General features: G+C 48.5%; 1 protein-coding gene across 1 annotated transcript in view; it reads left to right on the top strand.

Moving 5' to 3' along the window:
• Positions 1-15,731, top strand: part of DYNC2I2 (dynein 2 intermediate chain 2) — a 31,088-nt gene that overhangs the window by 4,117 nt on the left and 11,240 nt on the right. The window contains exon 2 of the mRNA XM_033859338.1: positions 7,083-7,353. Within this exon, the coding sequence (XP_033715229.1) occupies positions 7,083-7,353 (271 nt within the window). The remainder of the gene's footprint in view (positions 1-7,082; positions 7,354-15,731) is intronic.

Below are 15,731 nucleotides of genomic sequence, written 5' to 3'. Positions count from 1 at the left end.
ATGAAGACCCAACACAGCCAAAAATAAATAAACAAAATAAATAAATTTATTTTAAAAAGGATACAAATAAATAAACTATAGCCCCAGAATAATTACATACATCATAACCTTACAAGGTAACTGACTGAAGGTTCTCTTCGTGTATTAAGCCAGTTTGCTTCCTAAAAACAAAAGACATATATACACTCAGCTGCATGACAAATCATTCTTCCTTTCTGAACCTCAGTTGTTTGTTTGTAATCTGTATAATGGGGACTGTAACACTTGGAATCGTGAATATCCACTTGCTTTACCTCCACTCTCCCTCTGTAGGGCCACACCAGCCCCTGGTGTGGCGCTACAGAGGCCACACAAAAGCATGCGCAGAACAGGTACGTTAATTATGGCTACATTTTATTAAGCTCTCTCAGGTGCCAGATGCACTGAATTTTCACAATGACCAGGTGTGGCAAGTATTGTAATCATCCCACTTTATGTGTTCACTCAAGGTGGGCACATATTTATTGATGACCTACCTACTGTGGGTGAGCACTGGCCTGGCACAGGTAAGCTTGAAGCCAAAGAGACAATGGTCCCAGCACATGGTAGAGTGAGGAGACACACACTGCACAGCAGAAAACAAACAGTGAATGTGTAATACCAAGTTAAGAAGGCAGCCAAGCAGGATTGCAGTGGAGGATAACAAGGAAAGCTTCTTTCAATCAAGTCTTCAGGGAAGGTTGGTCTAAGAAGAAAAACTTGTCTCGGACTTGAAAAATAAAAAGGAGGGAATTCCCTAGCGGTCCGGTGCTTAGGACTCAGTGCTTTCTCTGCCATGGGCCTGGGTTTGATCCCTGGTTGGGGAACTAAGATCCCGCAAGCCATGCGGCACCGCCAAATTAAAAAAAGAAAAAGGAGCCAGCACCTTGCAGGGCTGGGAGAGAAACATTCCAGGCCAAGGAAAGTGAGGCTCAGAGAGGGACAGGAAGGGCACAAAGTCACACAAGGACTACAGAATAAGCCAAGATGTGAAACCCTAATGCCAGATGACAAACTCCCCTCCATGACATTCTAATAACCGTCGTTAACCCGGCTAAGTGTGGGGACTCACACACGGGAGGTCCGAAGAAAAATCAAGGCCTTGTTTGACCCTGAGTGGACGGATGGCTGCTCAAGGCTGGGGCTGAAGCTGCAGCAATGCTTGTGAGTGCGGGGAGGATTTATCATCCTGGGCTCCCGGTTGGGGAAGGGGCGGGAGTTGTACCCCATTGTCCTTCCCTTCCTTCCCACTCTCAGACTCCAGCTCTGACAAAGCTGTTTTAATAAGTTTATTAAGCCTTTGTCTTAATCCACCTTTGAGCAGGGGACTTTCCTGGTGGGGGAGGGATGGGGCCTGTGCTGGGTGGAAGCAAAGGCCGAGAGGCAGAAAGCGGGCAGGCCAAGAGGGAATCTTGAGGCCTGAAGGGATTGAACTGACTTCTCAAATGTCACCTCCTCCTAGAGGTCTTCCTTGTCTGCCCTAGATAAAATAGCTTTTCCCAGATGTACCCTTATCCTTCTCTGTTCCCTTCCCCTGCTTTTTCTTCTAGTCTTTGACTTATAGTAGGCATTCTATTAGTATTTGTTGAATAAAATAGTTATTTGTGCTCTTCCATGTGAGAGGCATGGGGTTGGGCCTTTTATCACCACATCCTTCCCACCCCACCCTCCATCTCCCCAGTAGTAATGACCCTAGGCTTCTTCCAAGCCCTTTTTACCCTGTAATTACTTATATGTCAAGGCTCAGAGTGTAAATTCCAAGAGAGCAGAACTGCTTGGTGGTGTCGGCTGCTCCTGAGCACGTAGGGAGTGTAGGACAATCATTTGCTGGATAAATGAATGAATGAGTGAATGAATGAATGAAGCCCTTACCTGGGCTGGTAAAGGCCTCCCAGGGCTGAGCTGGGAAGCCTGCCTATGTGACTTTGAGGTAATGCTTACTGCCCAGGACTCCATGGGATTTTCCTCTTCTGAGCGGCTCTTATTTCACTGATACTGCCTTTACTCTAAATAGTTCTGGGATTCCTCTTGAGTAAGTGTCTCTTAAACCTCAGAGCACAAAAGAATGACCAGGGAAATCCCAGAGCCCACCTTAGAGATAATGAATTAGCGGGGCTGTCCTGGGCTAAGGGAATCTAGCTGTTCACAATCCATTCTCCACTCCAGGCATCTTCTTAAAATACATAAATCCAATCAAGTCACTCCCTTGCTGAAAACCCATCACTGGTTTCCTGGTGATCTAGTGATAAAGTCCAAGCTCCATGTCCCTCTAGCATCTTCATGGTCTGGCCCCTGTTCACATGCATCATCAAGGCACCAGGTTCTCTGTTGCTTTGGGGACTTCTTCGCAGAGTTCTTCCTTCTGCTTGGAAGACTCTCCCCCTCTTCCTACTCCTAGTTTTCATCTTCAGGTTGTCCTTGCCAGGCTGACTTCTTTTTCTTCAGACCTCAGCCTAGAAGCCCTCTCCTTCCTGAGGCCCGATCTGCAACTGCAGAGGGCCCTCTGCTGGCCACACATACCTGGCCATCACCGAGAGCTGAGGCACGGTTTTGTGACTGACTCTCTCTCGTGCAACTGTAAGCTTGTTGAGGGCGGGAACCATCATAGTTCCCAGAACCTATCACAATGCCTAGCTCATAACTGGTGTCAACCCGGGGGAAGACGGCACTGATTTAGATGGCCAGTCGTGTGTGTGTGTGTGTGTGTGTGTGTGTGTGTGTGTGTGTGTGTGTGTGTGTGTGCTGAGAACCTACCCTGTAACTTAGGACTAATCTTTCCCATCCTTTAAGGCCCAGCCTTCCTTTGTGTGGTCTCTCTGATCCCTTATGGCTTGGTGGTAATAATAATGTTAATAATTAAGAAGTACTGATAAATACTGATAACATACTATGTACTGCTTTTTGTGCTTGCTTTCCAAGTATTAACTCATTCAGTCCTGTTTCAACCCAATGGGATAAGCCTAGCAACCTAATTTTATAAATAAGAAAATTGAAGCATGGAATGATTTAAAGAAAGGAGCATGGTCTTTGGAATCAGGCAATTCTGGGTTTTAGTCCAACCTCCAACTCACCAGCTATGCATGACCATGGGCAAGTCACAAAGGTCTCTTAGCCTTCGTTCTTTCCCACATCTGTGAAATGTGAGTTGTAATAATACCTGACCTATCAGGATGTTGTGAGAATTCATGCAAAGTGCTTATAGCACATATTGAGAACTCCATACTCTAGGAGGTGTTATTATTATACAATTGTTTTGTCCTTGGAGCATGGTAGAGACATTCAGAAGTTGAGTTGTTTTACTAAATAGAACTGAATGTTCCTGAAAGAATTGTCACCAGGGTTTTAAAATGGGGATGTCTTCTTTTTTGACTCTTTGTCTCCTTGAATGTATTTGAACATTCTCTGAACACACACTGACTGAACTTTTTTGCAGCAAGAAGTAGAGGTAGGAAGCAGGAGTCTTCCTGGAAATGCCCTGGTAGGCAGGGTGAGGCCTAGTTGAGATTTAAAAGGGGTTCTGTCCTCAGGAATTCCCTGGCGGTCCAGTGGTTAGGACTCCAGGTTTTCGCTGCTGAGGGCCCGGGTTTGATTCCTGGTTGGGGAACTAAGATTCCACAAGCGCATGGCAAAGCCAGAAAAAAAAGCGAGTGGGGCTCTGTCCTACGTATAAGGCTAGAAACTGTTCTTACTGATGGCTAGACATTCATTCAATTAGTCTTTACTGTGTGTCAGGCACAGTGCTGGGCTCTGGGGACATCTATGTTCCCCATGCTGGAGGAGCTGACCCACTGGGGAAAAGACAGGCAATACTACCTTGTTACTAAATTACAATTTTGAGGAGTGCTCCAGAGAAGAGAAACTCAGTCCCCTGAGAGCCAACAATAGGCTTGGGATCTGGTTTCGAAGTAAATAGGAGAGCAGGGAGGAGTGCTCCAGGCAGAGGGAAAGTACATGGAAGCCAGAGGTCAGGTGGAGGAGTTTGAATTGCTGTCATGGTAACAGGGAATGGCCAGAGTGTCTGAGGCTTCAGGATGGGAAAGAGAGGGCTGGAGAAGCACCACAGGGCCACTTGCTGCCCAACTGCACGTTCTCCTCCCCTTCCTCCTCTAGTGAGCCCTGCTCACCCTTTCAGCCTCCTCCTTTCTGGCATGTATGCCTGCTCAAAACTCTCCTACCCTGGAAATGTTTCCCCAGCTGTCCTGTCCACCCAAGGTAGAATACTCTTTCCAGCACGCTAAGCATGTGTCTGTTCATTCATTCCCTCCTTTCTTTTCATAAATAAACCACATAAAACTTGAACCCTACAAAGAGAGGAAAACTTAAATTACCCAGAGGCATCTGTTATCCATATTTGGATCTATACCCCTAGGTTTTGTTAGAAACATATATATTGTTATAAAAACAGGATACAATGTATATAAATTGCATTTTATAAAAACTTGAATATCCTGCAAACATTTTGCCACATTTAAATAGCAAATAACAACACTCTTAATGGCCACCTGAGATTCTATACCATGTACCATAGTTACTCAACCAAAGGCTTACTATCCATTCTTTCTCAAATATTTAGTGAATACCTGTTGTGTGCCAAGACTTTGCTTGGAAATTTAGGCTGACTGGGCTTCCCTGGTGGCGCAGTGGTTGAGAGTCTGCCTGCCGATGCAGGGGACACGGGTTCGTGCACCGGTCTGGGAAGATCCCACATGCTGCAGATCAGCTGGGCCTGTAAGCCATGGCCGCGGAGCCTGCGCGTCCGGAGCCTGTGCTCCGCAACGGGAGACGCCACAACAGTGAGAGGCCCGCAAAAAAAGAAATTTAGGCTGACTGCAGGATCTTGTTATTATCATAGTAATACTATCGTAAATGAATAGTTGCTGAATATCCTTGGGTCTCAATGTCTCTGTGAATCAGATGTTGATTCAGGAAAAATTCCCAGAAGTAGGATTTCTGGATTAAAGAGGAGGCACACTTTAAGGTCAAATTACCCTCCAATTAAGTTTTATCAAGTTACACTCACACTTACTTTCTATGTTCAGCTTCCCAATACTATCCATTACTTTCTCTACTTCCTCCTTTCCCTCCTAAACCCTCTTCAGGCTGGCTTTTGTTCCCACTACTCTCGTGCAATTGTTTGGGACATTTAATACTATGGGCCACCCTTTTCTTCTTCTTGTTTTTATAAAATTTTTAAATTTATTTTATTTTTTTATTTTTGGCTGTGTTGGTTCTCCATTGCTGTGTGCGGGCCTTCTCTAGTTGCGGTGAGCCGGGGCTTCTCTTTGTTGCGGTGTGCGGGCTTCTCATTGTCGTGGCTTCTCTTGTTGCAGAGCACGGGCTCTAGGCGCGCAGGCTTCAGTAGTTGTGGCACGTGGGCTCAGTAGTTGTGGCTTGCGGGCTCTAGAGCTCAGGCTCAGTAGTTGTGGCGCATGGGCTTAGTTGCTCTGCGACATGTGGGATCTTCCAGGGCCAGGGCTCTAACCCGTGTCCCTTGCATTGGCAGGCGGATTCTTAACCACTGTGCCACCAGGGAAGCCCCACCCTTCTCTTCTGGAAATATTCTCCTTCCTTACTCAGGTGAAGCAGGTCTTATTAGCCTCATTTTTACAGCTAGGAAACCAAGGCCCAGAGAGGTACCAAGTCTATTAAAGAGGACATAGCACTGTTCAGGCTTCATATCCAGGCCTCCCGACTTCCACAGCCTTGAGCTTCTTATTTTTATTTTTTTTTAACGTTTTTTATTGATTGCTGGGAAGATGTTTTCATTTATTTATTTATTTGGTTGTGCTGGGTCTTAGCTGCAGCAGGCAGGCTCCTTATTTGCGGCTCACCAGCCCTTTAGTTGTGGCAATGTGAACTCTTAGTTGCAGCATGCATGTGGGATTTAGTTCCCTGGCCAGGGATGGAACCCGGGCTCCCTGCATTGGGAGTGTGGAGCCTTAACCGCTGCACCACCAGGGAAGGCCCATTAAGCTTCTTTTTGAATGTGATTTTTGGAACCCTTGGTGATGTTTGCAAGTGTTTCTAGTGTTAAGAGGGCCTCACCAGGAGAATTTTGTTTGGTTCTACTTTCTTTCTAGGAAATTTCTATTGCATTCCATTCTTTCCAGTGTTGCTAATCTAATCGGTCCTCACGGCCTTGGCTGGAACAGGGTCCCAATGAGGACTCAGTCGTGGGTACAGAGGGGCCTCTGATTGGGCAGGTTTCCATCCCTCTGAGAGTTCAGGGATAGGAGGAAAGCAGCCCAGAGGACCTGGCCAGAGTATTCTTGCTGAGAGGCTCAGAACGGGGCCTTGGGGCCAAGCAGCTTTCCGGGGGGTCTTGGGCAAATGTGATGCAGGCTTTATGGGTGATCTGGGCAGTTATTTTTCAGACAATCAGCACCCTCAATCGACATGTAACAGTTGATTCCTCATAGTTACCTTAAGGATTATTAAGATCAACATACAGTAAAGCTCTGGGTTCTACCTGACACACGGTAGATACTCAGTAATTGGTAGTTGTGCAGGCCTTTAACTTCGGTTTAACAAGCATTTTTCCACATTCGACCTCATTTGGGCCTTCCAACTACTCAACCACACTGGATCCGCATATGGTTGTTTAAAATCGCCATTCTGTTGTGGCAGAAACTGAGGATCAGACGGCTAGCACTTGGCTTCGAGGTGGTCGCCAATTGGAGCTCTGCTGGAGCACTCGGCAGCTGCGCCAGCTCTGCACCCCGAGGCCCCATGACTCCAGCCCGCCGCGGCCACAGCCCCCCGCCCTCGCCTCTGCGCCTGGCCGCTTAGCGCCATCTTTGAACTTGGCACGAGCGCGTCGCTTCCGCACTTCCCTCCCCACCCAAAGTAGACGCGCATGCCCCAAGCGGGCTCCTTCTGCGTTTGGAGAATCCAGAACTGGTATTGCTTGTTGCACCGTCGGAAAAGAATAATTTATCTCTTCTTCTTGGATCTTGGGGTGGGGGGGAGGAGGAGAAGGAGGTGGAGAAGGAGGAGGAGGAGGCGCGCTGACAAATTCAAAAATGGCGCCGATAGCCTCACCTTCCCAGCCTTCCGCTCTGGAGGAGCGGGGGCGAAGGTTGCGTCGGACTGCGCCGGCGCCGGGGTTGGGCGGGGTGGGGGTGGGGGTGGGGGGGCGGATCCGTCTCCACGGTAACCCGCGCGCAGCCGGGGCAGCTCTGCCGCGCGGGAAGCGCGGGTGCTGAGGCGCTGGCTTCAGGCGGGGCTGCGAGCACCGAGCGGCCCGAGCGGCCCGGTCCGCTGCAGGACGAGACCCTGGGCTTGGCGTCCGTGCCCTCGCAGTGGAGGGGCGTCCAGGGCATCCGCGGGGAGACGGTGAGGGCGCGGGTTTGGCTCGGGGCGACGTGGGCGGGAGGGCGAGGGGCCTCGCGCGGCTGCCGGCCCAGGTTCTGAGGTCCCACCGTTTTATTTTTATATTTTAACTCGCAGAAACTAACCCTTTGGGATACCCTCGTCTCCATTTCCCCAGTCTTTGAATAGCAACAAAAGAGTTTTTCTTTAAAACCTGTAAAAACCCCACGTTTTGAAGGATTTCGTGTGAACTGCGGTTTTTAGGCATTTCAAACTAACTTTCACTTAAAAAACACGACCAAACTGCATTTTCAGGTCGAGACACACCCGTTTTCTAGTACGTAGTTTAATCCAAAGCACACAGACGAGGTGGTCTGAGATGAGGGCAGGGCTGCAGGGGCCCAGGGCTTCTGAGGGATCTGTGTGGAGACTTGGAGCCCCTGCTGCGTCGGTGGCGATTCCTCCGTCACCAGCGGGTGAGCTCCCTCCCGGAGCTTGTCTGCATCGGACAGGAAATAAACTATGTAATAAGTATACTGTGTGTTAGAGGTGAGCAGTGGACATGGACAAAAGAAAAAGGGCGAGGGATTAGAAAGTCTGGGTGGGGGAGTGAGAGGTGGGCTGCAGGGCGGGCCTCATGGAGAGAGTGATGTTTGAGCAAGGACTTGGAGTGAGAGAATTCACCAAGTGGATACCTGAGGTAGAACAGCCCAGGGAGAGCAAACTTCAAGTGCAAAGGTCCTGGGGTTGGAGCCAATCTGGTGTGTGTGAGGAGGCAGGTGGGGCTGGAGGGGAAAGAGAAGGGGAGAATAGTTCCAGGTGAGGTCAGAGAGGGTAAGGAGAGGCAGGTCAAGTATAGGGCTTGCTCATCATTGTAAGGATGTTGGCTTCTCCTCGGTGAAAATGAGCATTGCAAGGGGCTGCGTATTTCCCAGCAGAGGAAACTCAGGCTTAGCTTGCCACACAGGTGTTAGAACCTGCAGAGACCATGTCCTCACCAACACCAATACCAGTGAGGTTTCTATGATGTCGTACTCTTGAGGACAGGTTTCTTGCCTCTGGCCAGCAGTCTGCAGGTCTCAAGCCAGATTTCATCTGGCTTCAAAGCACTTCACACTTCGCCATGCTGGATAGAAATGGTTCTAGTTAAAAGCAAAGGCAGCGGATAGTTTAGTTATATCTATCCATCTTTACTGAAGGTAAATGTGTAATTCACATTCACTGGCTTTGAAAAAATACTTGAAATAGTTCTTGTTTGCTGAAGATTCAGATTTGATTTAATTTAATTTAATTTTTTTTTTTTGGCTGCGTTGGGTCTTCGTTGCTGCACGCGGGCTTTCTCTAGTTGCGGCAAGCCAGGGCTACTGTTTGTTGCTGGTGCGCAGGCTTCTCACTGCAGGGGCTTCTCTTGTTGCAGAGCACGGGCTCTGGGTGCGCGGGCTTCGGTACCTGCAGCACGCAGGCTCTAGAGCTCAGGCTCACTAGTTGTGGCACACGGGCTTAGTTGCTCCGCTTTGGTACTTGCAGCACGCAGGCTCTAGAGCTCAGGCTCGCTAGTTGTGGCGCATGGTCTTAGTTGCTCCGCGGCATGTGGGACCTTCCCGAACCAGAGATCAAACCTGTGTTCCCTGCCTTGGCAGGCGGATTCTTAACCACTGGGCCACTGGGGAAGTCCAAGATACAGATTTTAAAAGATTCCAGGTTGGGAACCATTGACTCAGTCTAACTTTTTACTTTTTTTTTTTTTTTTTTTTAAAGAATGAGATCGAGGCTTGTTGATTTTCTTGTAGCTATAGTTTTAACCCGTAGGGCTCTAAGAACTGATTCTAATACTTGAGGTGTAAAGGCTTTCATCTCAGGTGTTTCAGTTGAATCAGTCTTTCCTGTCTTATTAAGGAGATTCTTTATTAAGTTGTAAGACTGTTGCAGGGGTCAGAGGAAAGTGGTAAATTGCTTTTTCCAAATTAACTTGTTTCTCTTTATAGAAGTTTCTCTGTCCAAAATTTAGAAAAAAATCTGGATAAGCAAAGACTGGAAATAAAAACCACCCCACAGTCTCATTGCCCAGGCATTTGGTTTATACCTGCTCCTTTTTTGTTTTGTCTGTTTTCTCCCATTTTTTTTTATAAAAATGGAATCACACTGTACATAATATTTTGTAGACCCACTTTTTTCACTCAGTACACCCTGAACATCCTTTGTGTTTAAATTTTTTTTATAACTTCATTTTATTTAATCAGTCCCTTTTGAAGGACTGTTTCCAATTTTTCTCTTATCGACAAACCCTGTGATGAGTGTTTTAGCTAAATTTGTATGCAGCTTCTTAATTTTTTTTTGTAAGTTACTTTGGAAAAGCCGAAAATTGTTCTTTGCTTGGCCCACGTAGTGGTGCAATATTGGAATGTACTTTTACGTCCCAGTGATGAATTTTTTTTTTTTAAGTATTAATGATCTTTGGCCTGATTTGACTTTTCTTGTCCTGTTTCGATTGGTTCACAGAGGGACAGGGTCCTGGACTTTGGGACCAGTCTGTGGGTTTGAGTGCACAGACTCTTTGGGGGCTTGGCCTTGGGCCAGTCATGTGATCTCTTCTGCAAAATAGGTCTTGGTAGAATGCTTCTGTGGGATTAAACGAGATGCTCCTAAGAAAACAGTTTGAGATCCCAGCTCTGTTCAGGTGGGGGGGATCACGAGTGTCAGTGCTCAGTCAAGCAGCTGTGTGAGATGAAGGGCTCCTGATTGCCTTAACCTTACTCATCTGCTTTCTCAAACTTGGCTGACCCTGGAATGCCCTGGAGAGTCTTAAAAAATATGAATGTCTGGTCCTTACCTCCAGTGATTCTGGTTTAATCGGTATGGTGTGACCTAGGAATCTGGTTTTATAAAAGCTCCCCGGGTCATTCAACGTGTGGCAAAACTTCAGAACCACTAATTTAATCCACCCTACTCTGCAGCAGAGTTACCTTTCTGAAGCCATTCTGACCCTATCAGAATGTAGGGTGCATTTTTCCATTTTTTGTGGTGAGATACTTATAAAATTTACCATATTAAAGTGTAAATTCAGTGATATTAAGTACATTCACAATGGGCAACCATCACTACCATCTAGTTCTAGAACTTTTTTATCAGCAGTTGCATTTTGGGCATTCTGGTCTGTCTCCTTTGGACTCTGAGCTCCCAGAGGGCAGGGTGTGGGTCTTGTGTACTTTTGTATGTCCCAGAGGCCCCCAGGAAATACTGAATTGAATACTTTTCTTGTGTCCTGTCATCCATGGGCATGGTTCTGATGCATTTCTCCCTTCCTGCTTTGGCTTGGCTGGTTTTTTGGGGTTTTTTTTGCGGTACGCGGGCCTCTCACTGTTGTGGAGCCCACGCGCCACAGCTAGAAAGAAGCCCATGAGCCACGACGAAGAGCCCACGCTGCAACTAAGACCCGATGCGGCCAAAAATAAATAACTATTTTTTAAAAAATCCCCCAAAAACCAACAACGAAAAGAACGGGAGGTCATACCTTGAAGTACCTTGATGTTGGTTCTGGGTTCAGTTACCTGCACACTCTTGGAGGTCTCACACCAGCGAGACAAGAGACAATGTAACTGTCTATGTTGCATCACAAAATCACAAAATCTACTCAGCTCAACTTGGTTTTTTTTTTTTTTTTTTTGGCTGTGCTGTGAGGCTTGCAGGATCTTAAGTTTCCTGACCAGGGATTGAACCCCGGCCCCAGCAGTGAAAGTGCCAAGTCCTAACCACTGGATTGCCAGGGAATTCCCATCAACTTTATATCCAAGATAGTCCCATCATACAGCTTCTGCTAGTTAACATCAAAATGTATTTCACACCAGGGTCAAATTTTGTTGGTATGCTGATAAAGAGCCGCTGAATTAGGTCAGGAGTCATCTCGGCTCCCATCACACCTGAGTATCATCAGGTGTGTGTATAAGACTCAGAAAGGACATGGAAGGGAGGGCTGGGAAGAGACCTGAGGGGAAGGGAGATTCTGGGAGGGAGGGGGGGCAGCAGTGAGCCTGAATGGATGTGGCAGTGACAGTGCCGAGCCATGTTCACATTGGCAACATTTCTCAGCCCCTGGGGAGGAGCCCTGTCTCACCCCATCCTACCCAGGTGAAACCTGGGTCCCCAGAGAAGGGGAAGGGGGGCGATACGAGCACTGTCTGCACCTCGAGGGCAGAGGTGAGGGCTCTGGGGCCTGGGGTGTGGCCATGGGAAGTATATAGCTGAGGGGCTAGGCCCACATCTGGGGTCTGAGTGCCCTCCCCATGGCATCCGCTGGGGGCATGTTAGCAGAGCAAGTTCTGGGACCCCATCCTAGACCTACTGAACCAGAAACTGTACAGGGAGGAAGCAGCAGTTTGTCTATTAGGAGCCTCCCGGTGATTCTGGGGCCCTGCTCATTGATGACGCTAGTCTAGAGTGGTCTCTGAGGTCCTCTTCTACTCTGGAGTCAGGTGTGCGGCTCAGGTGGGTTTTGGGGGTGAAATGATGGGCTGTGTGCTCCGTATTTGCTGGTAGTGGTTACTGCCGAGGGGAGTGAGGGGGCTCAGCCTTCAGCTGCATGGCGTCCCAGACCCCTGCCTATTCTCTGTGTGTTTCTGTATTTCGTCATCCTCCCAACCCCCATTTTAACAGATATTACAAAGGGGTGTGTCTCACGACTGATGTGTATATTTAATATAGTTTCCTCCTGAAGAGCTATTACTAAATAATTGGTATGTTTTATTTATTTATTTATTAAATTTATTTATATATATTTTTTATTTTTGGCTGCGTTGGGTCTTCGTTGCTGCACACGAGTTTTCTCTAGTTGGGTGTGCGGGCTTCTCATTGCGGTGGCTTCTCGTTGCAGAGCACGGACTCTAGGCACGCGGGCTTCAGTAGTTGTGGCTCGAGGGCTCTAGAGCGCAGGCTCAGTAGTTGTGGTGCACGGGCTTAGTTGCTGTGCAGCATGTGGGATCTTCCCGGACCAGGGCTTAAACCCATGTCCCCTGCATTGGCAGGGGGATTCTTAACCACTGAGCCACCAGGGAAGTCCCAATTGGTATGTTTTATAATCAGTAGTCAAGGAGATCTAGAAGGTATATTTTTAATAAGAAAGTGACTGTGTTCTACTTACGACCACTGCATGTTGACACCGTGTGAATGGGTTTCTTTTTTTAAAAAAATTATTTATTTATTTTAAAATTTTTGGCTGTGTTGGGTCTTTGTTGCTGCACATGGGCTTTCTTGAGTTGGCGGGGAGCGGGGGCTACTCTTCCTTGTGGTGCGCGGGCTTCTCATTGCGGTGGCTTCTCTTGTTGTGGAACATGGGCTCTAGGCGCATGGGCTTCAGTAGGTGTGGCACGCGGGCTCAGTAGTGGCTCGTGGGCTCTAGAGCGCAGGCTCAGTAGTTGTGGCGCATGGGCTTAGTTGCTCCACGGCATGTGGGATCTTCCTGGACCAGTGCTCGAACCCCTGTCCCCTGCATTGGCAGGAGGATTCTTTTTGTTTGTTTGTTTGTTTGCGGTACGCGGGCCTCTCACTGTTGTGGCCTCTCCTGTTGCGGAGCACAGGCTCCGGACGCGCAGCTCAGCGGCTGTGGCTCACGGGCCCAGCCGCTCCGCAGCATGTGGGATCTTCCCAGACTGGGGCACAAACCCGTGTCCCCTGCATCGGCAGGCGGACTCTCAACCACTGCGCCACCAGGGAATCCCCTGGCTGGACAGTTTCTGAATGAATGAATCATGCATAGGCACTGTCGACATGGGATTCCTTTAACCTTTGGGACTAAAGGTGGGGAAGAGTCCTGTTCTCTCACAGAACACCCCTCTGGGCCACTGTTGCCACCTGTTGCTGGAGAGTGACTGGTCGCCTGGCCCATGAGGGCCGTTTCCTCAGTCATGGGAATGGGAAGTGTTCCTGAAATTGATCGACCAGTCCTTGAGGCCAGCAGCGGCATCTTATTTCCGAAGTGGGGCTTTGTGGGGTGGTGGTCTGGGAGACAGAGCCCTCCTGGGTATGGGCTAGGGCTCTGGTAGCAAGTAACAGAAACCAGCCAACCAGCTCCCGTCGGACGCTTTTCTTTAGCATGCAGAGGTGTCTCCTGGGCTTGGCATGGAGATGCAGCTGGCCCTGAGGAAGGCGCAGGAATCAGAAGCTAGGCGGCTTTGGGACCCTCCCTCCACCTCTCAGCTCTCCTGTTGCCACACCCCCCGTGAGGCCTATCTGCACGTCTCCTGTCTGCACTGTGGCGCTGGCTGATTGTTGGCACTGTGTTTCAGTTCTAGGCATGTGCCGTTTATCTTGTTGAGTCTTTGTCTCAGGTGTGAATTTCCCTGAGAGAACCCAATTGGCCTGGCCTGGTTAGTCTCTGCTTCTCGTCCAGTCGGTAGCTACAGGCCTGGTGTTTGGGCCCAGCCTGCATCATGGGTAGGAAGTTTTTGGAAAAACTGGCCCTTGTGGGGAGGGCAGATTCTCTAGAAGGTATTTCCTCACCATTCTGGGCCTCGGTTTCCTTCGTTGGCAAGATGCAGGAGCCCTGACATCTGGGTGTCTGTAGGCTCTCTTGGGACCGGAGGGCAGGACTGCCACCTGGACTCTGCTCCCTGAGTCCCACCGGCTTCCTGCTCCGCTGAAGGCTGCACAGTTTGAGGATCTTGGTTTGGGAATGGTTCTCCGGTTTCTTGGCCACATGGCCCAGTGTGATCGAAGTCTGGCTGGGTCCCACCTGTTTTCCCCTGCAGTGCCTCTGAGGTGTAGAAGGCAGGCGGCAGGCCCAGCATCCACAGTGGTCACCTGCCCAGGGAGCAAGGATCCTGCTCACCGCGAATTCTTCCTCTCACCTCTTAGAGGGCTTATTATGGGAGCCGCGCCCTGGCGACAGCCACATGCTGCCTGGCATGGAAGGCACCACCCTGTATGTGGCGGCCGTGGGCAAGCCCTTCCCCCGGAGCCTCCGGACCTCATCCCTAGATGGGTCAGGATCGGTTGTGAGTTATGTGTATCTCGAACCGTGGGAGCTGACTTAGGTGTCCCAGAGTGAAGAGAGAATAATAGTGGCTTCTTACCAGTTAACAGAAAAAAATTATGGCTGCAGTGTCATTGGTTTTAAGTTTTTTAGTTAAGTTTTAGTTAAGTTTCCCTCCATAAATTTTCCTTAGTGTTTTGGCATCTGTTATTTGCCTGAATAAGCAAACAGCAAAGGAACACTAATAGCAATACCTGAAAAGTTAAGAGCTTGTTGTCTCTTTGGACATTTTTGCTTGTGGTTGTGACCTTACATTAATTTTTACATTAAGACATTCATGTAACATTCTCTTAGAAACATTGTTTTGAGTTCATCTGATGTGATTAGTGGCCAGGATTTTAGACTGGGAGAAAACACCTTGACTGAGAGATAATTCAGTGTCATGTGTCAGAATGCCTGGATTCAAGCTCTGTTGTGATTGCCTCTTTGCTGTGTGACCTTGGGTGAGTTACTTAACTTCTCTGTGTCTCAGTGCCAACCTTAGAAATGCAAAAAATAGGATTTACTTTATAGGGTGGACGTGAGCATGAGTAAGATGATACAGGTAGGGGCTTCCTTGGTGGCGCAGTGGTTAAGAATCTGCCTACCAATGCAGGGGAAACGGGTTCGACCCCTGGTCTGGGAAGATCCCACGTGCCGCAGAGCAACTAAGCCCGTGTGCCACAACTACTGAGCCTGTGCTCTAGAGCCCACGAGCCACAACTACTGAGCCCACATGCCACAACTACTGAAGCCTGTGCTCCTAGAACCCATGGTCTGCAACAAGAGAAGCCACTGCAATGAGAAGCCCGCACACCACAACGAAGAGTAGCCCCTGCTCGCCACAACTAGAGGAAGCCCACGGGCAGCAAGGAAGACCCAACACAGCCAAAAAAAAAAAAAAAAAGATGATACAGGTAAAGCTATGGGGACAGTGCCTCAATTAGCACTTAACAACTGGTACTGTTACAATCTTTGAGGCTTCCAGGAAGTTTGAGATTCACCCACAGTCTTTTAACATTTTGTCTCGGCATGTTTACTTTCTTTTTTTTAAAAAAATATTTATTTATTTATTTGGTTATGCTGGCTCCTTAATTGCAGTACGTGGACTCCTTAGTTGTGGCATGCAAACTCTTGGTTGCAACATGCATGTGGGATCTACTTCCCTGACCAGGGATCGAACCTGGGCCCCCTGCATTGGGAGCTCGGAGTCTTAACCACTGTGCCACCAGGGAAATCCCATTGGTGTGTTTACTTTCTGATTCCTGTGCCCATCCATTGATTGATCAGTGTTCACTCTCCCTCAGTGGACTCCTCGTCTTGTGGCTTCAAGTCACATCTGTGGTTGGATGCTTTCTGGAGCCTCATGCCTTGTGACCGGTCTCAGAAATCCTCGACG

The sequence above is a fragment of the Tursiops truncatus genome, chromosome 6, assembly GCF_011762595.2.
Source record: "Tursiops truncatus isolate mTurTru1 chromosome 6, mTurTru1.mat.Y, whole genome shotgun sequence".
NCBI lineage: Eukaryota > Metazoa > Chordata > Mammalia > Artiodactyla > Delphinidae > Tursiops > Tursiops truncatus.
This window is presented reverse-complemented; position numbering and strand designations above follow the sequence as displayed.